We start from the raw sequence: 22,226 nt of genomic DNA, 5'->3' as shown, positions 1-22,226 counted from the left end.
TCAGTATTTTGTTTGTTTGTTTTGGTTGAGACAAATTGTTCATTATAAATACGCTTTAAAAACACAAAATTTAGGATTCATTGGGAGCTTTTACAGTAGCTTCAATTTCCAAAGTTTCTTGTCAGTTGAGTTGCTTTGAGCTAACATGTCTTTGCCTCTGTTTGCTCATCCCTCCCACTGCACACTCATGCTTCTGTTATAAATAGACAAGAGTTGAAGGTGAGGACCTAAAGATGGAGCACAAGTGTCCAGCCTTGACACCCACAGACTATGACTTACAGTGCTGCCTTCCTGTGTTTGGGGAACTAGCCTGACCCTCCTGAACCAAGCGCACCCAAGACCTCTTTGGTGGAAACACCCGCTGGCCCTATCATCAATTTATTATTTTTATCCACCCTAGAACAATAGCGGCGAGAATTATAAAAATGTGTCTGATAATGCCCAAAGTGGGAGCAGAAAAGAAAGTAATCACCGTATCTCAAGGGTGGGACATCTGTAATCGCAGAGGGAAGCTTAAATTAATGGCAGATTAAAGGTCAAAGTGCATGTCACTGCCCTATCTCTGGCTTCCTGGACCTAATACATCAGGCCTGTTTCTGCACTGTGGCTGTTTCAGGGAAACAGAGCGGCAGTGGCCTGTCTTTACTGAATGTTTCAAATAGTATATGTCTTGATGTTTGTTGTAACTGAAGATAATAATTTTTTAAAAAGAAGAAGAAGAAGAAAAAGACTTATTTATAAAGTGACTTATTGTACCCTAAACATTTCATTTTGCAGTGTGGAGCTCAGGTCACTGAGCTCCACACTGACCATGGAAATGCACTCTCACTGGGGGAAGTTTCTAGATGATCCCAGGATGTTGTAGGGAGGGGTGGTAAGGCGAAGCTGCATGTTCCTGTCCTTATGATAAACATGGAGAAAGGTTCGAGTCTGGCTTAGGCAACACAGATGAGAGATATCGGCCTTTGTAACAAATGCAGGGAATAACTCAATCAAAAAAAGTAACAAACACTTTCATATCTACAATTACTCACATCAGTGTTTCTCTTCAAAGCTATACAAGAGAAAAAAGATTTCCATCTGACATGAAAGGGAAAGGAAGGAAGCAAACATCTGTGGGCTGGAGATGGAAGAGAAAAAAAAGGTCATTATTATTAGTTTTTATTTTGGTGCCCCCATCCTCCAGCCTCCCCCTGCCTCCTTCTGGCTCTTAGCATTTTACTCCCCCATTTCAGGATGGGAGTACATGACTGGGTGAATGGTTCAGTTTCCTGCAAAGCCACAGCACAGAAAACGAGATCTTTCCTGCTTGGGTTAGGCTACCCTGCTTTGTTTCTTCCAAACAGACGGCTGTGCTTGCACCTGAGCTGGTGGTCACACTGACTGCCTTTGCACTTACAGGTGCGCTGTGAATTTGGGTCATACTCGACGAATAGCCGATATCTCAGAATGCAGCAAGGGTTTGAAATTAGGATTCAGTAAAACAGAAGTAGCATTTTTTAAACAATCCATCTTTGACTTTTCAAGTGTTAGTCTTGTCTCATAGAGCTGATTAGACATTCTGCAGGATCCACTTCCTCAGATGGAGACCATTAGAAGGGTTTCCGAGGGGGGTGAGGGCAAGGAAAGTCAAGGAACTGACACCTAACCGTCTCCCCCCTCTCTCACTGCCCACCACTGTCTGTCACTGTGTTATCAGTGCAGGAAGCGCAGGGTGGTGCATTCTAGTGCAGCTGCACACACTGTATTGTAACTCTGGTTTTGTATTTAATACATCAGTTTGTGTCATGTTTTCATGTTTAATTCAGGTGTGCCACATATACGGATGTGAGACGTCTACCTTAGCATGTTATGGCTAAGATTAAGCAGGGATGCAGGTCATAAAAAATGCAAAATAAAAATAAACAGAGTACCAGTGAAGTTGAGGCGATGCTGCACGAAAGTGGACAATAGACTGCGAAGGGTGGAACTTCCTGGCTGCTGACAAGCAGGTCAAAGGTCAAACATGATGCTATACCTTCTGCTAATTCCATCCCCAAAATTCATTTACATTGTGCAGTAGTGTGCGGGAGACTCGAGTCACCCCTCATTCCTCCCAAGGAACCAGATTTTCTTGTCTCGATTTCAGTCCAGTCCTCTTACCTAAGAATGGTTCTGTTTTCTTTGTTTGTTTGTTTGTTTGTTAATCCTCTTAATATTGGTTTAAGCAAGCATAAAAAAGCACTTAACACAAGGGATGAAACAGAATTGTGTTTATTCAGCTAACAACTTAGCACAGAGCCATTAGTCTTTCAGCACGTTGTTACCAGAAGCATGTCACAGAAACACGTAATCTGTTCCCATTTCTTTATCTGAATTTACAAAAATGCCAATGATAACAGAGTTTGACAGACACAGAATAGTATTTTCACCATCAAGGTGATTCACAAAGACCTATTAACCAAAAACTTATCGCTGTATATCTCTGTATGGTGTGCAGTTTCCTAAAAAAAAAAAAAATAGGAAACTGGAGGTAGTGGGAAGCCTGAAGTAGATGAAGCAGATGAACAGCATCTGAAAGCCACAAAAAAAAACAGGAAAAAGAAAATCCAGCAAGGCCTAACACGGGACCTGAGAGACACATCCACCGTTCACTGAACCCTCATCAGAAGCTGTCTCAGTGGACGGATGGCTGTGAGGGTGTCATTGTTAAGGAAGGGAAATAGGGAGAAAAATCGGAGGTATGCCAAATTAAACAAGAAGCAGAGAACTATTTCTGAAGAATACTTCAAGAAATAATAAAAAAGCTTGAGTTTGGACTGTGTCGAAAAATAAAAGTAGTCGCATCATAGACTTCATGTCCACTAGATTTGTAAAAATCGAGGTTTTTGCACTACATTTGCATTTGTTTTGCACATGTTTCAATAAATCTCTGCACCTATTTTCCCATTTCCCACCGCCAAAATATAAAGAATTGAGGGGTGTCTCAAGACTTTTCCACACTAATGTGCAGATTAAATAAATCAAATTCAAATTCAAATTTTATTTGTCACACACACACAACCATACACAGTATGACATGGGGGTGAAATGCTTGTAGCTGTACAATGCCCGACCATTAAATGACAGAAGAAAAGTTTTACAATATTTACAATTTACTACAAAAATTTACAAATTAACTTAGGAAATACTGTTAAATACTGTTCACTTGGATTTCTCAGTGTCAATTGTGATGATAAGGTTTTTGAACCACTCACACAAAAACAAAGCTCAACACTGCATCCTTCACCCGATGAAACAAAAGGCCTGTGGCAGTCGACTGTGTGAAGCAAGTGTGCCGTGAGTGTGCACACAGGATGGCGGGCAGCTATAGCAAGTGGACAGTGTGGCCCATTATCAGCTGATTAGCGAGCAGGTCTCGCCTTTTCCGGAGTGATTCTGTATTTGCAAGTGTAGAAAAGAGGGAATAACAACCCTTAATGCACTTTGGCACAAACTTCAAATGACCGACTGTCAGGAAAGCTACTCTGTGTCTTTTCCCCCCCACTTCATTCTTATGTTTTGACAATAAAGATAGCCTATCTCATCCCATAACAAGCTGGCTGTTTCCCGCCTTTTCCCTGGCAGTCCCGACATGCATTACTACAGTGTGTTACCGAAAGGGACCGCTGAGACACTTTGATTGCATCGCTATCAAGCTTTACTTTCTGCTACGGTGGAATTGTGATATCTTAGTGTTACACCAACCACTTTCAAGGCTGACAGTGATAGTTAGGGTTGTTTTACAATGCAAATGTGTGCACACAGTGCTCCAGAAAGACAAATCATTCAATCCAGTTGGGCTGTAGCTGGTAAGCTCTTAAGGCTAAAGAAAAGAAAAGAAAAAAAAAAAGATTCAAGCACAAACTGCACCATTTCTCCAAGGTGCAAAACTGGTTGTTGTCAAGAAGGACTTTCAGGAGCACAGAGGGCAAAAACCCTCATTAATAAAAAAAACAAAACATGTTTAGCATCAATCACCAGAAGTCCGAAGTGCAATTTTCTAGTCACATTCAAAGAAAATGGAGAATAATGGGTGTAAATTCAAAATAACCAACTTTTAGCCCCATGATTAAATGCATCAGTCTGGGTTTGTTCAAATATAAAATCACATTTAACAAAATCTAAATTTTCACCCCGTTTCTGAAATCACACCAACAGTTCTTTCGTATGCACCTTTTAACTGCCTACAGCATAGGTGTCAAACTCTGGACCGTGAAGCCATACCAAATGACTATTAGAGCTGGCCTACTGGTATTATACAGCTAATATATATATTGTTTAGTATTAAGCTTGTTCCATATTCAGTTTCTCAGCAAAACTTGTTTGAGTCCATAAGAAAAGATTCATTCTTATATCTGGAGCAATAAATATATTTCAATAAATATTACTGTTAGCCCGCGACTTTGTTCCAGATTTGAATTTTGGCCCACTGTGTATTTGAGTTTGACACCCCTGGCCTACAGTGTCACTTGCCTCAGAGTAACCGGCCTGCAGATGTCCGAGTAATGTTACGGCGACATCTGAGTTCATTTCCTGTTAGCAAAGGAAATGAAGTTCAAAAACAAAACCTAAACAAAATAATCTTAATTAAAACATCCAAAGAAGCAAAACAAGAGATGCAAGAAAAAAAAAAATCAACAGGGAGAAATTAATCAGCTGGGGTTTTCTTGAACAGACTTTAGATAAAAAAGAAAGAAAAATAGGAAATGAACAATAGGCGAGGCAAAAGGAATGAAACAAAGGAGGTGGGTGGTGGGGATGTGAAGGAGTGATCGTAAGTGAACGCCGCTTCTCCTGATTTGGAAGGTTATCTGGCATTTGCATCAAAGTGGGGAAAGCATGGGCAACGGCTGCAGTGGCGTCGCGGGTGGACGCCGCTGACAGACAGGCCCAAATACAGCTTTCTTCTGCTGCTGATTAAAGTAGTGCACTAAAGGGTGGAGGGACACGGAGGACAGACGTCTCTTACCAGTAACACACCCACTACAGGCCACATGTTAGGAGATGTAACTGCATCAAAGAAATGAATAAATAATAATAACCTTGTTGTGCGTTCAAAGACAAAACAAAACGCATACAAAGAGGTCAAAAACACATTTTTATTGATTATTGTTCAAAAACATTCACGTAATAGTTTAAAAAAGTAGTATGTAGGAAAATCTGAAACAACAGCATTTCAAGTTTTCTTTTCGAAATCTTTCAGAACAACTAAACATTTTCTTTAACTGTTTGAAAAGAGAGTAGTAATAAATCAAAATGCAAAGTATGGATTCCCAAACAACCATAAATAATAAAAACAACACACAATGCCAGAAAAATCCATAAGAACTTTTTCAGAACAAGTGAAATGAGTAAACCTCAGAGTTGTCCACATATAATGCATACAATAACTAACCAGACAGAATTAGGGGTTATATTGCCATTGGACTTAAGAGATAGTGTCCCCTGCTGGTCAAACCAACAGCAAATAACCTGCTGATACAGCAGCAAAAGTAACCTGTGACACAGGATCACCAACACATATCAGATGATGAGATAATGCTGACAGTAGATAATCTAACCTCTAAAAAAAGCCTGACAGCCACATAGCTGTTCCAAAATATTCTGACATTATCTGATGCATTCACTCCAGTTTCCGACACAGAGGAATGAGATGAAAGCAAAATAAACATCACAGAAAATTAACTGAAAACATAACTTTTGCTAAAGTTAAAAAGTGTGCTTTTACATACACAATATTGCACTTTCCCCACACAAATGCTTAATGATTCACAGTTTGATTGGTTTTTTTAAGGCAGCGAGTTCCCACTAGTGAGTGTCACATGGCATTCAAATACATTTTATAAGACAAAGTGTAAAGCTTTCAGTTTTTTGTTTTTTTTGTAAAGTCAAGCCGTCGTACAAAATGCTCTTAATCCTACTGGTAACCTCAGTGTGTAAAAGACAAAGAAAAGAGCTCCAACACTGAGACCATCACGTCAACCTCACATTCCCTGTGTGTAACCCGCAGATCCGCAGACAACTGAACTGCTCTCTGTCCCATCAGCTCCCCACTAACGACTTCCTTTTATTAACCAACATAACACTGGTGCAGACTGGAACATCCAAACACATGGAAGTAGAAGATCTTCTAGTCTTAAAATAGTGGTGGTACTTAAAGAGGAAGGCGTGGGGAAGCCGCAAAGAAAGAGAGAGCACTCAGTCGACCTGAAGGAGGAAGAGGAAATTATGTCACAGCTACAATGCAATATTTTAAAATAACTCTGCTGACTTTCACATATGTCAGACAAACAGCTGCTAAAGGATCCTCTTTTTACAAAGCATGACTTTGCAGGGGCTCTGTTATCGTTGCTAATATGGCTTTAATCCCTTTTCCCCTCGATCCAGTCACACCTGTGACTCGGTAACCACTTGTACCAGTATTTGCCTTTGCAGTCAAAAAGCAGTATAAACTTGGACCCTGATATATTGGTCACTGAACACAGCATCAAGCGGTGCTCCCACTGGACACAGTGCAAACAGACTCACATTCTTCAGTCTCTTCACACGTGGTGACCTGATCCATGTACCAGCTGGCAAAGAGACTGAACTGTGAATGCCTTTAATCCGCCGGGTACACCTCTGAAATGGCTCAGTTTTTAAAGGTTAGGAAAGGCAGTCATGAGAAGGAAAAAAACCCCAAAAAAGTCACTGGATTTTAGACAATCCACTGGCCAGGAGGAGCCTGAAGGGGACGGTGGAGCGTGACACAGTTAAAGGTAGTCTGTGGAGACCTGTACAGAGAGAGAAACAAGGACTATAATATCACACAATCAAAAGGTGGAGCATTACATTTGCAAAGCTAGGAAAAATTGTGATTTAGGTGAATTGAAAGTCTTTTAACCACAGAACAAAAGTATGCTGGGAGGCAATGGGAAAGTGCAGCAGAGCTGCCACAGCGCAGAGATGCTATCTGGAGTGTGAGGAAGGGGATTGTGTGTATGCATGTGTGAGTTTGGCGTGCCCATGCTCCGAGTGGTTGTTTGTGTTGGGTGGAGGTTTGGAGGGTGTGTGTGTGTGTGTGCTGTGAGGGGTCTAGGGCGGTGTGCCTGAAGGTCCCCAAGGAGACCTGACTCTCCTCCTGTCCCTTTACAATTTCCTGAAAGAATTGTATTCTTTCTATCTGAGGAAGAGAGACCAGCCCATAGGGAAATGGGGCCAAAGGTGGGGAAAGTTATGAAAGAGATATCCAAGTGCAATGAATTTAAGCACAGCTCAGTCTCACTGACAGAAAAAAAAGTATATGCTTACAAACGTTGTTCACTTTGCTTCATAAATTCAAAATGAAAGTAGACTGACCAAAGGCACGGATGAGCTCTCTTTGTACTGCCCAGGTGACCGTCTTTATCAGGGAGGCAGAGGTGAGGCCAGCAAACAGCATGTTGTATAGAAATACAACGTAGAAGTTCCCAAGCCAGTTATATCGACCAAAGTCTCCCAGTAGGTCGAAACGGGTGATCCCTAACACAAAATAACAGAAGCAAAACTTGTGAAAAATGTGCCAAAGCCCCAATTCACCTGCAGGCACAATATTCATGGCATACAAACGCCCTCCTGTGGACATCATTAAAACTACACAAATGCTTTCCATTTTATAGATGCAGTCAAAGCAGAGTCAGGGTAAACTTTTTATTTCATGTAACGTCAAAGACAATTGTTCAAAATGTTGTTGTTTTCCATTACAGTCTAACTAACTTATTAGTATTTCATGCACACAGTGCATTGTTAAGATTGTGTAATATACATAAACATAAACATTGACTATATGCTCAGTCACACATAACACACACAGAATTACAGAGGAGCAAAACTGTGGACAAGGCTAGAAACTTTGAAATGTTAATGCCCCACTTCTCATTTGTGCTTCATGCTTACCAAGAGTGCGTGAAAACACCGGCAGTGCAGAGCTCAGGATAAGCAGTGAAACACAGTTGGCGATTATCTGAAAAAAATTAGAGGTTACCATCTTTAGTGAAAACAACAGTTTCTGGATGAAATATGTGAGCCTGCTGACCACTGGGTACCTGTGTGAGGTTGGTGTCTTGTGCACGAGGCAGGAGGCCAGTGAAGAGAGGGGAACTATAGAAGCCCACCACTGAGGACACCATCAGATAACTGAAAATAATTTTAAGGATAACAGTGGAAGGCAGAGTGGTAAAGAGCACCCAAGAAGTAGGCTACAAAAAAAATAAAAGGTGCTTCCAATGTGTGAGTGTGACAGCATGAGTCAACATCACCCACGCCCTGGTGAAATATCAAGGGCATCCTGGTGAGTGGCTGCGCCAAATGTAGACAACTAATTAACTCTATGTGCACCCAATTGTAAGATGGGAGGATGAAAGGATACAGAATGAGAACTACTTGAACAGCAGCACCCAGTGAGCCAAACATTGAAAAGGAGGCCATCCCAAGGTGAGGGTCCTACAACACACAAAAATAACAATCCTCAATATATCATCACGACTAGCTGTAGCACATAAACCTTTAAAAGGGGCGCATTTATTAATTCTGTTTTGGCAGAAACTCCACCTCCATTCCTCTGGGCATGGCTGTTTCATCCAGCAGCAACTCCAGCACGTTGAAACAGACCATCAGCACACACATCACCTACAGACACAAGAGACAATTACAAAATAATACTTTAAAAAACAAAAAATAATTGTGGTCTTGATAAATTAAACTTAAAGTAGAATTGATGCTTATATTGATAGTCATGCAAGTACCGTCAGTGCGAGAAGCACAAGCATTGCAAGCGGGTAGCCCAGGTTCCGCTGCCATGGGGACGCTTTCCTCCGCATCTCTGTGGGGAAAACAAGAAAGACAGAAAAGCGACAACAACAAATGACTACACTCTGTAATCACTGTGCGAGAACTCCAGCAGAGAGACAGACTGTTCACCCAGTCTTACCCAGGGCGACGCGCTTACTCTGGACGGCTTGGTACTCTTTTTTCAGAGCCTCCATGTTCAGCTTGACCCAGCAGGATGTACTGCCACCTACAATCACACGCATGATGGTGGGAAGGAGAAAATGTCAACCAGTTAATTTAAGGATGAATATAAAAAACAAATAAATGTATTTATATAGCACCTTTCTACACTTAATGACCACCCCAGACTACACATTTAACCACACATTGATAAAGTACTTTTTCCTATAGTCTTCAAACACCTCACATCCACGGCCAATTTTGAATAACCAATTAACCTAACAGAGAGAAGTAACCAGAGGAAACGTTCTTGTGAACACTATCACCTACTTACAGTTGATTTTCCTGGAGAGAGAGTCTTCCTCAAATGTGGTGCAGCTCAGAGTATCTTCAACATCTTCCAGCAGCTAGAGAGGACAGGACCAATCAGTCAATTCGATTTTTAATGAGTTCACAGGCACAAGTTGAAATGGTCATGTTCAGGTGTTCTGACACCACTGCAGTGAAATATAGCACAGACATTTAGGCCATTCACAGCAGTTTTTCACTGCTATTTGGGAAAGTTCAACATGTTCAAGTAAAGCCACGACCAAACAGTAGTACATACTGTTCTTTAAAGAGACTAGTATAAACCAATTATGTACATTTATTACATTAAGTCATGGTGCTCTGCATTTTAATAGACGTTGGAAAACTATTAATTAAACCTCAGAGGCATTAAAAGGTTTTGGTTTCAGAAGCTTCCCATTTTTAAAAACCAACCAACTCATTTGAATTGTTTACTAGCTATATGTAGCTTGCTCATTTACTTTGTGTACTCCCCTGACTAGTGTGCATCAACAGCACACTCAAAATTGATAATTCAGTATGCTTTCTTTAGTTGCACCTCATGTAATAAACACTACAAATTAACAACATGATTGGAACCAGCAGGAAGTGTGGATTTTGAAGATGGAACAAGTTGTGTTAGAAGAAAAGTTGTACTGACTCAGTGGGTTGCTAGCATAGCTTTAGACAACTAGACTTGTTTAAATTCAAGACACTGAGCCTGTGACTCACCCGTGGTTTGACTAGCAGGCTGCCCGTTACACTGAACATTCGTGACAACCCTAAGGGAGTGCACACTGAGGAGAGAAGCACAGAGATGATGATATGCAAAAGCCATAGAACCAGGTTTATAGCTACTCCACCAACTGTGAATGAGATATACTAACATAAAAGCAGCAGCACTCCAAAGAGAGAGATCCCCGAGTACAGATAGGGAAGGTAATACTCCCACAGGTCTGAAATCCAGAGAGAGAGAGATAGAGCATCACAAGTGGCTATATGAAACATATAAAAACTACCTGTCATTGAGGAATCTGTGGTTGACTCACCGTAGAGGCTCTTCCGGGCTATGTTGTCATGTAGGAGGGCTGATGCCACCCACACAATGCCCAGCACAAGCAGGGCCAGCAGCAACAGCAGCACAACTGCTTCATAAACTCGTGCCATTACACCCTACACAACCAAAGTAGATGATGTGTGAGCAGATGGGTGCGAAAACAGGCACTGTGGACTTGCATCTATAAATCATTTTGAGTCTCCAATGTGAGCTTGTGCTAAAAATGCTACCTTTCTGGATCCTGCAAATCCCTCGGACTCAGTGAAGAAATATGCAAAAGGCATGAGGAAGACCAGGGACAAGTTGGAGAAAAGGAAAACTAGGTTCCACAAACCTGTCAAGACAGATTTTTCATTTGTTATTTTTGGGGCAAACGCTGATTAGCATTAGTTTTAGCAGTACCCAGATCGGCCACCATGAGGCTCAGCCTTCCCAACACTGACAAGACTGTATACATACATTGCAATGTGCGATAATTACAGAACAAAATAAGCTAAAATCATTACAGCAAAGGTTACTTTCACATTAATCAGCACCACAGTTCTTCACAATGAGACACTGGCATTCCACTGAGATTGGAAAACTTGACTGAATTGAACAGTGAGGTCACAGCTTCTCTGTCAGTAATAATTATCAGTTTGGACACAGGCCTGTTTAATATTGATCTAGAGGGCATCACTACTGTTCATTCTGTTCCAGTTTTAAAACAGATCTCTATTTGATGTTTGGTTTGGTGTCATCCCTGCTTAAAAAAAAAAAAACAGACAGATGTACCATGAATAAGAGATCCATTGAGCCACTGCATGTAGTAGCTCTGTGGGAAGGTGAGCAGCACCTCATTGGACAGAATGGAAATGGGGAGAAGGAGCACAGCACAGACTGCAACAGACAGGGTGAATGTGCACAGCCACAGCCTGGAAAAAGAAGAAACACCATTTGTGAGTGTTGTGCATTTATTTATGTTTAGCCTCAAACACCACAGCGTAGATGAAAGGCTACAGTGGCCATGAATAAGGTAATATAGTGCCGGCGTGTAAGGACAAAGGGCAGAGTGACATGGAAGTCACACCATTACACACACACACACACACACAAGGCAGGGCAATAAATCCAAAGCCAAATGGTATTGGGTCACTACACACGTCACACTGACTTGGTATCTGCTCAATCATATGGAGTGGGAGTGAGAACAGACTGATACCAGCTAGTTAATCAGTTGTGTTTTTCACTTACGCAATTTTGTTGACAGTGGCATCTTCGACATCATCTACAAGGGAACAGAGCAACACTCATTACATAACTGACAGACCTCAGTTTGTTTTCACATGTAACTACCTGACTTTTACATTGTAGGAAAGCCTAAGCACAGAACACATTCAGTGTGCGTGTGTTTGGGCGTGTGTAGAAGTGCAGCAAAAAGCAACGGCTTCAGAAAGGGGAGTAAGCGGGGGACGAGTATGTTTGGAACATTCTGTTCAAGCAAAACCCAGACTCTAATAAAACTGAACTACCTATAGGCAGGATACAGAAAGAGCGGGGAATTAAGAATACCAAACAAACACTTCTATAAATGTCTCCATTTCCTCTTTAAGCTTTAAAAAATGAATAAATGTTTAAGATCTTGCTACAAAGTTCATGTCTAAATTCACTATTTGAATTTCTGTAGCTCAGTACTACAGTATTTTCCTTACTGTATCAATATTGGCACAGAGGAGAAATATAGATATAGAAGATAAGCCTAAGGAGCAAAAACCAGTTCTTGAATCTTTATAGACAAAAACAACTTTGTGCAGTGCTGTTGCACAATTGTCATTTAGGCTGCAGGGCACAACTGTTCCATTGTTGTTGATGCACAAACTTTTTCAGCAGTGAGCTAATATATAGCAGGTTTTCCTCGCTCCCTATTTTAGAAAAAAAAAAAAAAAAAAAAAGCATCTGGCCATCTCCCAGACTCCCACCCAATCACAGTGGAGCACAGAGACCTGACTAGTTGGACATCTCACATCTGCTTCCAATTGTGGGAAGTTATTGGATTTATTATGTAACTGTTGAAAGTTCTGCAGTCACACTTCAGCACTTTCAACATTTGTGTTAAACATTAAGAACTTTTTTTTTTACAATAAAATTATTTATAATGTTGCTTATGTACTTTGACACAATGGATTTTAAATCAAACAATCCATCTGTGAATTAATTGTAGATTTTCAGCTGTTATAAAAGAAAACATTTACTGCCCAGCTCAGCACCAACAAAAGGCCTGAAAGATGACGGGAAGACAAATAAAGTCCATGAATACAGAATTACTTTGATGGTTACCAAAAAAACCTTCATAACATCTAAACAATTCAAGAGCAAAGAGGTAAGAGTGTTACTGTCAGTGTCTACAATACAGATTTACCTTCATGAAAATACAGAGGGTTCACAAAAAGGTGAAAACTTTTAGGACACCACAAAGATGGTGGAGGCAGTGTTACGACATGGGCATGTACACCAACAGTTATTACTTAACTGTAACTACATGAAGGTTGCTTATTAGCTATAGTGCTATTTTTATCATGTCTGTGTTCACCAAAACACATCTTACTACACTTTTCCAGACAGCGAAAAGTCAGAAAACAAAAAGCAAACATCTTTTGTCATGTGTATGGTTCACATGCTTTCAGCCTAACGAGGTGAATACATTTAGTTACTCTAGCCCTAAGCTCACAGCTGCCTTCCTGCTAGGGTGCATATGTGGTACATTCATGTATGCAAACAATATTGATTTTACTGCTTGCCTGAGCATTATTCAGGTTTCTGAAGACTCTTCAAATAAAGCTCAAAAGAAAAATCCTGCTGCAGCCTGCACACAAACTAGAAAACAAAGACTGCTCAAAATAGAATGGGTAATTTCTGAACAACACCTGTGCTTGGTTGAAAAGTATTGCCTACTTCCACCCACTCACCAATGTAGACAGTGTGCTTGTCAACATCATCACTGATTCTGCTGCAGGCAATTCTTTAGAAGCTTTTGATAGAAAACGTTCTCACAGTGCAGTATTCGTGTGTTGCAGAAAACTCACCTGTGACAAACTCTGCAGTCTTCCTGAATTGGTTAAGGATGAGGTAGGACAGCATGTAAAGGCAAGTAAACAGGAGAACACAGATCTGCAGAAGAAACAGAGAAAATTCTAGTGTTATTTTTGCATTTAAAGGTCTGAGGACAGGCATTAAAAGGGACCAGTGTTTTACATAAATAAGATTAGCTATGTAAACCACCTGTCATGCTATGTTAATCAATGAGTCAATGAGCAATAGATTTACTTTAAACTGCTGACATGTCTGGTTTAGTGTAAGTTGGGAGAAAGCAGAGAAAAGACATTTGGGGATTACAGAATGTGTTCCTCACACAGCTTTCCACTCTGGCTATGAGAGTTTGCCTACGCCAAGAGAGACACAGATTACGTCTGAAGATTACCCATTTGGTCCAAAAAAAAAAAAAAAAAAAAAAAAAAAAAAAAGGTCACTGTGATAAACTGAGAAGGATTACGAGAGAGTAAAAGAGAGAAGGGTTAATGCCAGTGGGTGAGTGATCCCCCTCCACACTGCTTACCATTATGTTAAAGCAACAAATTTAGGTTAAACCAGTCTTCCACCAGCAATCTGTTGTCTGGGAAAGCCCTCAACATGCCAACTCTAATTAAATCTCTTTACATTAATACAACAATGGATCAAACCGCTGCCTGCCACAGATAAGACAATAAGCAAGCACCAATGGTAGCTCCTGCTCAGAAACGCACCCAAGTATAAAACATACCTGAGCAACTTGGACAAGCTCAGCAATGTAAGCTAAGCTGCTGAACGTGCAGAAGATGTGACCGTTTAATGCTGAATCCTGATTTATCTGACAGCTAAACTGTGTGGCATTAATTTCACGTCAATACATTTTTATCAGTGCAACAAAGTGTTGCTGTGAGTCATGAATGAACTGATGTTGCCAAACCACAAGTATCAATGAAAACATTCCTGTTCCAGAGCCTCTGGGGAGCCCTGTATGCACAGCACAATGAAGACGTTTGTCCCTAAGGTAACAACAGCAACAAACACAGAGGGAGAGGCTCTGCAGAAATACAACGTCGTATAAAACCTGTTGCTAAATCGAGTTTACACAAAAGTTTGTTATTTTAGTTTAATCTTGCACTTGCTGTGTGAGATTAAAAAAAACAAAAAACAAACAGTTGAGAGTCTGTGCGAGAGGAAATGATCAGTGGCAGCACAAAAGCTGCACCATGGAAAAAACAAACGACTGTGCGCAACAACTAATCAGCTCAGTCTGCGTAAATTGTTGAATAATGCAGTCGGATTTAGAAAGGACCTTGTTATGGTTAATCCAACAACAAGAAAAGTAGAAAACAAAGGTTGGGTGAGAAACAGGTAGAGTGTGGTGGGGGGAAAACGTGCTAAATTGGCCATACTGAGAGCTGGCAGGCCACAGAGGGCTGCTGAGGGGAGAGTTTAGAGAATTTCAGGCTCTAGCGTGACACAAAGTGTCAGTGCAGACTATTTCACAATCCACAGAGTAATTCAAAAATTGTTCTGCCGAAGAAAACAAAAAACAGCTGAAGTGCAAATGTTCTCATCTCGCCCAGCCGTGCAGTTTGTGTGAAAATTTACAAAGGAGCAGAAGAACAGAGCAGAAATGTAATTTTGTTTCACCTCATTTAAACATGTGATGTGAATGACAAAGTTTCCTTGAATCCTTGAAGAACGAAGACAAAGCATCTCTTCCAAAACTGGACTCGCTTTTAAAGTAGACACCTTAAGCACAATTTAATGGTCTGCAATAATTATTAATTAATACTTAAGCGTTTCAATAGAGTCTCTCAATAACAAATAAACTAAAATAAATAAATAAATAAAAAATTAAAGGGGGGGGGGGGGGGGGGATGATCCATCCAACACATTGTCCTCTGTTTTCCTTCTCTCAAAAGTACTGCAGAAAGTCACTCCTAAGACTCAAACCCATCAGTTCTGAGCTATTATAGTTTTCAGTCAGAGCGCCTGAGACTCAGGTATTATACAAATATTACAGTGCTCTTTTCTAAGCGGGGAATAGATATCAGTGTGTGCTGATGCTGGCTGTTCCAGTTCTCTACTGCAAGATTTTATCATCATGACCTTTTATCGTGCTAGACACTGATCCTTCTTGATCCGACCAGGCTCAGGCTGTGGTCTGTGGATGAGCACTCCTAGCTCGGCTGTTTACCCCCACAGCCGAGCTACGCTCTCTGCGCTTCAATTTTCTACTATCTGCTGATACCCAAGATGATTTACAAGAACACAATCAGCTCAAGTGAAGACATGCACTTGGCTGTAATCGCACTTTCCCACTGATTATTAACTGTTTATTATGCCTTTGGCCAAACAGGTATAGTACATTTCATCGAATTAGAATTTGTTTGGAATTACTGTCGACTTTTAGGAATCCGGTACCAACTGGTCCAACTGGGAGGCTTCTGACCAGAAGCCAGAAAGTGTCATACTTCACATAAATACCGTCCCCCCCCTTTTAGTCAAGCACAGAATTTTACCACTTGTCTTCACTCCAACAAGATATCTAACTGATTATTATTATTATTATTAAACTACTCTCATCTGTTCTCATGACAGGCAAATAGCTGCAAGCATGTTTGTTGCATATAGAAATAGCCTTTATAGCATATCTTTGTCATGCACCTATGGAAAAATGTATCTACCCTGTGCATTGATACGTGCATTATTTTTCCATCACATTTCCTCAGAATCAAAAAAGAAGCACTAATGGAACAGCTGCTTGCATGCTTTGGATATCTAATACGAGAGCATTCTCAGTAGCTAAACCAGCATTTATATGCGTCGGCTAAGGACATGTTGTTATAAAAACATCTCTATTGGATGATACACGCCTCGTTGACTGCCTCTGGCCTGTTGGTAAATAAACAGACATTTAGAAATATCAGTGGCTGATGTTTGTAGTCTAACATCAGTTTTACACTAGCTTCAAATACAGAACTGTAAAAGACTGAAAGAATTTAAAACACTGTTTTCTTTTGTTTAGTTTTTGGCATCTCACAATTGACGCATATCTATTATTATATTATTTATGAATAAGAGTTACAATAATTACCCAAGTAAACCATTAGTTTATCCACAGAAACTCAGTCAGCAGCTGTTCTGATAGCCATTCAGTTATTTTAAAGCAAATATAAGTCAGTTTAGCTTCTCAAAGACCTTTTGGAATATTTCATTATAGGCTAAACAGCTGTAAAAAAATAATCATCAGATTAACTGATAACTAAAACAAATACAATGCAGTAAAATGGCAGCATGGTGGTGCGATGGTTGGCATCATCATCTCAAAGCAAGATGGTGCTGGGTTCGAATCCATTGGCTGTGGACTCTGTTCTACCTGTGTGCGTTTCCCTCCACAGTCCAGAGACATACCTGTTAGGTTGAATGGTGACTGTAAACTGGCCATGAGTGTAAATAGTTAGCTCTACCTCTCACCATATGACAGCTGGGATGGGCTTCAGCTCAACTGAAACCCCGACTTGGATAAGTGGAAAAAGATGGATGGAAGGAATTATTTTTATTTAATTATTTTTGGATATCAAAGAGTTGCTCTTCTACTTTTAAAAAAATGTCTCATCCAGCCTTTTTTGTTAGTGCAAAATATTATTCTCGGTCTAGCATACATGCACTTCTGCCACAGGTTTATGACTTTAAAATAAGCTGATTAAAGATAGGCTTGGCCTAAAGCCATTAATAACCAGAGGTGCTGGGGCAGCTGACAAGCCTGAGAGGAAGTACTGTGATGAGGAGGTAAGCTGGAGACTTGAGACTTGCCACTTGCTAATAGCATTAGGTATTTGAAAGGGACAATGACAAAACAAGGGCATTAGAAGAAATGCAAGCACTTTATTTGCTGTTCATTTGGTTTTGGTTTATTAATAACTGCATCCTATCTATCACTGAAAATATATACCGCCTACCAAATGTAGAATACTATTTTAAGTGATATTTTCCAGAGGATGTAATCTTGCTTCTGATACCTAATGTGGGCAGACAAAAAAGCCACCAACAGCCCTAATGTGCAAATATCTCAGCCTACCACTTAAAAAAAAAAAAAAAAAAAAAGGGGGGGGGGGGGGTGGTTTCCTAGTCTGTTGGGAAAAAAACCTACATTCTTTAGAGGTTTCACAGTTAAAAGCAAGAATTTGACTCGTCATACAAATAAAAGCAGTCTAACTGATCACAATCTTAATGTATGTTCTTTTGGATTCAGTAAGCCCTGTTCTGATTTCTTTGCTGCTGCAGTGACTCAATCTCCCACAGGAATCACTATTTTTCATATTATACAACTCATCTATACACACACACACACACACACACACACACACACACACACGTTGTTCCTTAAAACCTCACATTTTTTTCACCTCATGATCTTCTGCAAACCAGAACGAACTACCTGGAGCTGAGCAAAGCAAACCAAGTTGATGAATCGACTCCTGATGCTAAGATACGAAGGTGATAAAGTGTTGCCTGACGATGCTTTTATGATAGGCTGGTTCAGCAATCTCCAATCTCAGTAGTCGGGCTCCCGTCTGATGTGATGTGAGGGTTAAAGGTCAGGAGCCGTGTGCTTTGCTGTAACTGAACCGAGTCTAAGGTTCAAATAGTTGCTGTTGCTATTATACAAAACTGCGATAAAACAGCAGAGGGGAAAAAAAGAGCATCAACAGTAACAAAATGCTGTGCCTCTCTGCTGCCTGCTCACCAGCTGTATCCGTGCAACAGTTAAAGTTTGAACATGGGTTAAGCTAGCCCAGGGAGCGAGCACATTTCAATCGTTATCATCACTTTTTTTAAGTGACTTCAAACTTGTTATCGCTTGAGAAAGTAAGACGTGCAGTCTACAGCTGAGAAACAAAAGTCGTGCTACCGCTAGGTAAAGTGAAATAAACAGCGTTAACTGAGGCGACTTTCTTACAGTGATGCGACGTTTGCGGGGGGCTCATAAGCATAGTCACTGACGGTTGGGTTGGTTCGGCGTTACTTACTATAGTCTCCCGGACACGGTTGTGGAAAAGTTGCTCTCTAACCGACACGTCGTCCGTTTCCATTCTCCGAAACCATAACAGTGTCCTCAGGCTTAAAAGCGCTGGAGGCGGGTGGAATAGTTAAAAAGTTGAGCGACTTCGCATCTTCTCTGGATATGCTGTTGATGTGTAGCTAGCAGAGCTCGCTCGGTTTTAAAGAGCTAACCTGCTGCTGCAAGGCTGCTCAGCTCCGACGAAAGCCCAGCAAAGGAGGGGTCGCAGGGGGCGGGGCCACGGGAGCTTATTGTTTTGGCAGTCCAGCGATTTGAAATATTAATGTGGACCCAGCCTACTTTCCAGGTATGCGTGTGGTCCACACCCACTGACTGAACAGGTAGCTACACTTGGCTAAAACTAATTTAGAGAGATGCTGGTCGCATTAACTTTCCCTCACTGATATAAATGGGGTGCACAGAACGTACAAAAATTAAAAAATTAAATGAGAATCATCTCCTCTCCTCTCCTAGACACCTTTAACGAAACGGAATATGACCTTAATGAAAACTAGGTTTATTTCAGATGCACATGGTTGTTTTAGATTGGTGTGCCTAATATATTATCAAACATTTTCTGACTATTGGGGTATTAATATCAGGGTCAATTGGGGTTTTTCTTGGCTCATAAGTGGTCACTGGGGTTCTGCACACATAAATACCCCTGGTCAGTATATAGTTAAGGTAAGGAGCCTTTGTTAGGTTACATCACTGAAGTATGTGTATTTTGTTTTTTATATTTTTGGCCATTTTCCAAAACAAAATGTTTTTATTCTTGAGGAAATTGAACATCAAGCAAGTTGTTCCCCTATTATAGTTCTGGTGATAATTCTTTGATGGAAGGCTAAACAATACCATCATAGGCAAAAGTTTAATAAGTTTTAAACCTTTATTTCTGTCTGGACTAAATTATTATTATTAACAAATATATTCCCGCACACAAGGATACTACTTATATCACATACAGTTAGCCTCATAATCAGGCATAATGCTAAGTATTACTGATGTATTAATAATATTTATCTCATATTTTAGCTTATATGATAATGAATATCACTTTACAAAATAAAAGTGCTTTGCTTTGATTTAAAAAAATACGATATAACTTGAGTTTTATACTTTAAGCTTGTATTATACACCTTTAAGTAAAATTGTACAGAAAAAGTGAAGTTGTTTTAGGCTTCACTGGGGAGCAGGATTATACTCTTATCCTATGCTGAAGTTTAGCATACAGGCCTAAGGCTATGTCCTTATTTTCCTTACAAAATAAACTTAAGCCCTCTTTGAAGCATTGTCAACAGTGTCCTTTTTTCTTCATAAATGTCGCTTTTAGCCTTTTTACTTGTCTTATCAGTTTAAATGATTACAGGCTCGTGTTGATGTGCTTTGTGCACTCAGGCCGCTGCGCAATCCCATTGTCATGATCCAAAGTCCAACTATTGCAACAACATGCAGCAACTTCAACTACGGAAAGCACTGGAAAAGGATTTCTCTGGATAAGGATTTGAAATTATGGGCTCAGTAAGTAACAAACTCTTTTTTAAAATACAATTTGGATGTATAAGAACAGCAAATATCTTCGATTGATCAGAAAAGATAGTTGCACTCTTTGTCAAAAATGGTATGTTTTGGATCACATAATGAGTTGAGTAAAACTAACAATACACAGCATGAGCTAAGATAAATCACCCTTATATAATATATTATTTAACCAGGGAAGTGGATGGCAGAGATTAAAAATCTGAGTGTCCTGGCAAAGACCAACAGACAGATCACAGAGGAGGGTGTAACACAGTATAGTTATGAAACTAAATAAATAAATAAAATGTTAGCAGGCGATGTAAGCGCATGGGATTAAAGATCAAAGCCAATAAATTATAAGCTGAACATTTCCATTTTAATTATTTGATTAAAGTATAATATAATTATAAAACACTGATGGAGGTTTGGAGGTATAACTAACACTTTTTGTTACTCTATTGCAGGTATGTATCAAGGATGACTAATATTCACCTGTACAGGAGGTAATCTTCTGAGGCCTCATGGTAAAAAGTATAATTGTTGCCTACACCCTGTGGGCAGTAGGTGGGCCTTTGGGCCTTCACCATTTGTACTTAGGTAGAGACACCCATGCTCTGCTATGGATGCTAACACTAGGAGGATTTGGATTTGGGTGGGTCAGGGAATTTATACGCATCCCTGCTTATGTTAGTGAGGCCAATCAAGAAGGAAATAAAGAGAGAAAAAGGCCTCCCACTTCAATCCCTCCTCCTGTGAGTCCTGTCAGATTTGCAGGACAGGTGTGTGTTGGAGTCTACTTTGGCACTGTGGCCATGATAGGACTGAACTCCCTCAGTTTCTTCTACTTGATTGTGTTGCCTTTATGTGTGGGTGCAGGGGTGCATCTGGTGTCCAATGTTGGCCAGCAGACATCCGATCTCCAAAAGACTTTGACTTCTTGTCTCGCAACCTCCCTGCTATTCTATGGCAGCACATTATCTCCTCTTCCTATAAGCTTGGCTGCCAGTGTCACTGCTGCAAAGCACCGCACGTTCAAACCTCCACGGACACCTGGGAGCAAACAGAAATTAGGTGGGCTGGTTTCACCAATCTGAGATGATTGGATGATTTTACTATGCACGTCGATAATAATCATTCTGATTCAGTTTTAAGTGGCTTCCTGAAGTTAAATATTTTTTGTTCCAACCTCAGGTCCACGGCTTTATAGGATCGGTCTAGGTTGGCTGGCCTTCTCTGCCCCGCTGGCTTACTGTATTTTCCACAACACCACAGCCACCCTGTACTATCTGTCTGACTCTATAGCAGCACTGCTGGATATTTTATGGTTCCTGCCTTGGCTCAGAAGTGTGTTGGAGTACCTTCTTTTAATGCCATATCGGATATTGTGTGTGCTTACTGGAGGAGGGTACTATGAAGATGCCTGGAGGAAGGTGCTAGAAATACTGCTCAAAGAATACACTGAGAGAGAGAAAGAGGCACTGAAGGTAAGAAATGCATGCTGTAAATAGGTCTACATTTTCTGCTTGCCATTTAGCCCGTTTCATCTGGATTTATTGTATTTATGTTGCAGATATTGTCTCTGGGAGCAGAGGCCTCTCTTGAGGAGATATCCCGAAGTTATAGGGAGCTGGCCAAGAAGTGGCATCCGGACCACAACCCCAGCAAGGATGCTGAGGAAATATTTGTGAAGCTCCAGGAGGCTTATGAGGTCCTTCTACGTTGGCACAGGCCCAATCGATTCAATTAGTTGCCTTTTATTCATTGGGGGCTTGCTTGCGTTGTCATTATTTTTTATTGTTCATGAAAAAATAAATCAAGGGCACGCACAGACACTTGTACTTTGTGGTTTATAACACTTATCGACTGTGTGTTTCACAGCTGTCCAGTCCATTATTCAATTCTGGACCATGCAGCAGTTTGCTGCCACCTCCTGGGGCTAAAGATGAAGTGTAATTGTAAACCACCTCATGATAACAATTTTCACCTGCTTTTATTTTAATATCTGCTTGCTTTCTGTAAGACGCGTGTACATGTAGTGTTTATACAGGCGCACTGTATATTTACATATGCCATTTTTTGTTTTTTATTAAACATTTGAGGGTCACTCAGCGTATTGCATCAAGTATTTCACAAAATATATTCATGCGCAGCAGCAATTTGCGGTGCAGAGTCCGACATGATCTAAAAGCACACATTTCACCCTCATTATGACCACAACTC

At 40.5% G+C, this 22,226-nt stretch overlaps 2 protein-coding genes across 7 annotated transcripts; one reads left to right on the top strand and one right to left on the bottom strand.

Annotated features, from left to right (window-relative positions):
- Positions 1 to 5,106: 5,106 nt before the first annotated feature.
- On the bottom strand, positions 5,107 to 18,681 carry lmbr1l (limb development membrane protein 1-like). Of its 2 annotated transcripts, none has more exons than XM_082519299.1 (17): positions 18,454 to 18,681; positions 13,435 to 13,519; positions 11,606 to 11,639; positions 11,147 to 11,286; positions 10,603 to 10,706; positions 10,365 to 10,488; positions 10,203 to 10,271; positions 10,048 to 10,112; positions 9,323 to 9,395; positions 8,987 to 9,055; positions 8,784 to 8,860; positions 8,590 to 8,667; positions 8,408 to 8,481; positions 8,085 to 8,175; positions 7,936 to 8,002; positions 7,360 to 7,521; positions 5,107 to 6,794 (listed from the first exon to the last, which is right to left on the bottom strand). In XM_082519299.1, the coding sequence occupies exons 1-17, from the start codon at positions 18,514 to 18,516 to the stop codon at positions 6,709 to 6,711; spliced, it is 1,461 nt and encodes a 486-aa protein (XP_082375425.1). In that variant the 5' UTR covers positions 18,517 to 18,681; the 3' UTR covers positions 5,107 to 6,708. The 2 variants fall into 2 exon arrangements, with proteins under 2 accessions (XP_082375425.1, XP_082375424.1); XM_082519298.1 differs by having other exon boundaries at positions 8,969 to 9,055; positions 18,454 to 18,679.
- dnajc22 (DnaJ (Hsp40) homolog, subfamily C, member 22) lies at positions 16,937 to 22,217 on the top strand. Of its 5 annotated transcripts, none has more exons than XM_082519306.1 (5): positions 16,937 to 17,212; positions 19,884 to 20,006; positions 20,471 to 21,077; positions 21,198 to 21,490; positions 21,577 to 22,217. In XM_082519306.1, the coding sequence occupies exons 3-5, from the start codon at positions 20,528 to 20,530 to the stop codon at positions 21,751 to 21,753; spliced, it is 1,020 nt and encodes a 339-aa protein (XP_082375432.1). In that variant the 5' UTR covers positions 16,937 to 17,212; positions 19,884 to 20,006; positions 20,471 to 20,527; the 3' UTR covers positions 21,754 to 22,217. The 5 variants fall into 5 exon arrangements, with proteins under 5 accessions (XP_082375432.1, XP_082375431.1, XP_082375428.1 ...); XM_082519305.1 differs by lacking the exon at positions 16,937 to 17,212 and adding an exon at positions 17,888 to 18,341 and having other exon boundaries at positions 19,855 to 20,006; XM_082519302.1 differs by lacking the exon at positions 16,937 to 17,212 and adding an exon at positions 18,714 to 18,792.
- The last annotated feature ends 9 nt before the right edge of the window (positions 22,218 to 22,226 follow it).

Source organism: Aulonocara stuartgranti (assembly GCF_965226115.1).
Source record: "Aulonocara stuartgranti genome assembly, chromosome: 20".
Lineage (NCBI taxonomy): Eukaryota > Metazoa > Chordata > Actinopteri > Cichliformes > Cichlidae > Aulonocara > Aulonocara stuartgranti.
Note: the sequence above shows the minus strand (reverse complement) of the source record. Positions and strands in the feature narration are given on the sequence as shown.

Coding starts and splice junctions, on each gene's coding strand:
- lmbr1l (XM_082519298.1), bottom strand. CDS start 18,516: ATGGAAACGGACGACGTGTCGGTTAGAGAGCAACTTTTCCACAACCGT. Junction 13,520..18,453: donor ACCGTGTCCGGGAGACTATA/GTAAGTAACGCC, acceptor TTTCTTCTGCAG/ATCTGTGTTCTCCTGTTTAC. Junction 8,482..8,589: donor CCATGCCCAGAGGAATGGAG/GTGGAGTTTCTG, acceptor TGTGTGTTGTAG/GACCCTCACCTTGGGATGGC.
- dnajc22 (XM_082519306.1), top strand. CDS start 20,528: ATGGTAAAAAGTATAATTGTTGCCTACACCCTGTGGGCAGTAGGTGGG. Junction 21,078..21,197: donor TGGGAGCAAACAGAAATTAG/GTGGGCTGGTTT, acceptor TTCCAACCTCAG/GTCCACGGCTTTATAGGATC. Junction 21,491..21,576: donor GAGAGAAAGAGGCACTGAAG/GTAAGAAATGCA, acceptor TTTATGTTGCAG/ATATTGTCTCTGGGAGCAGA.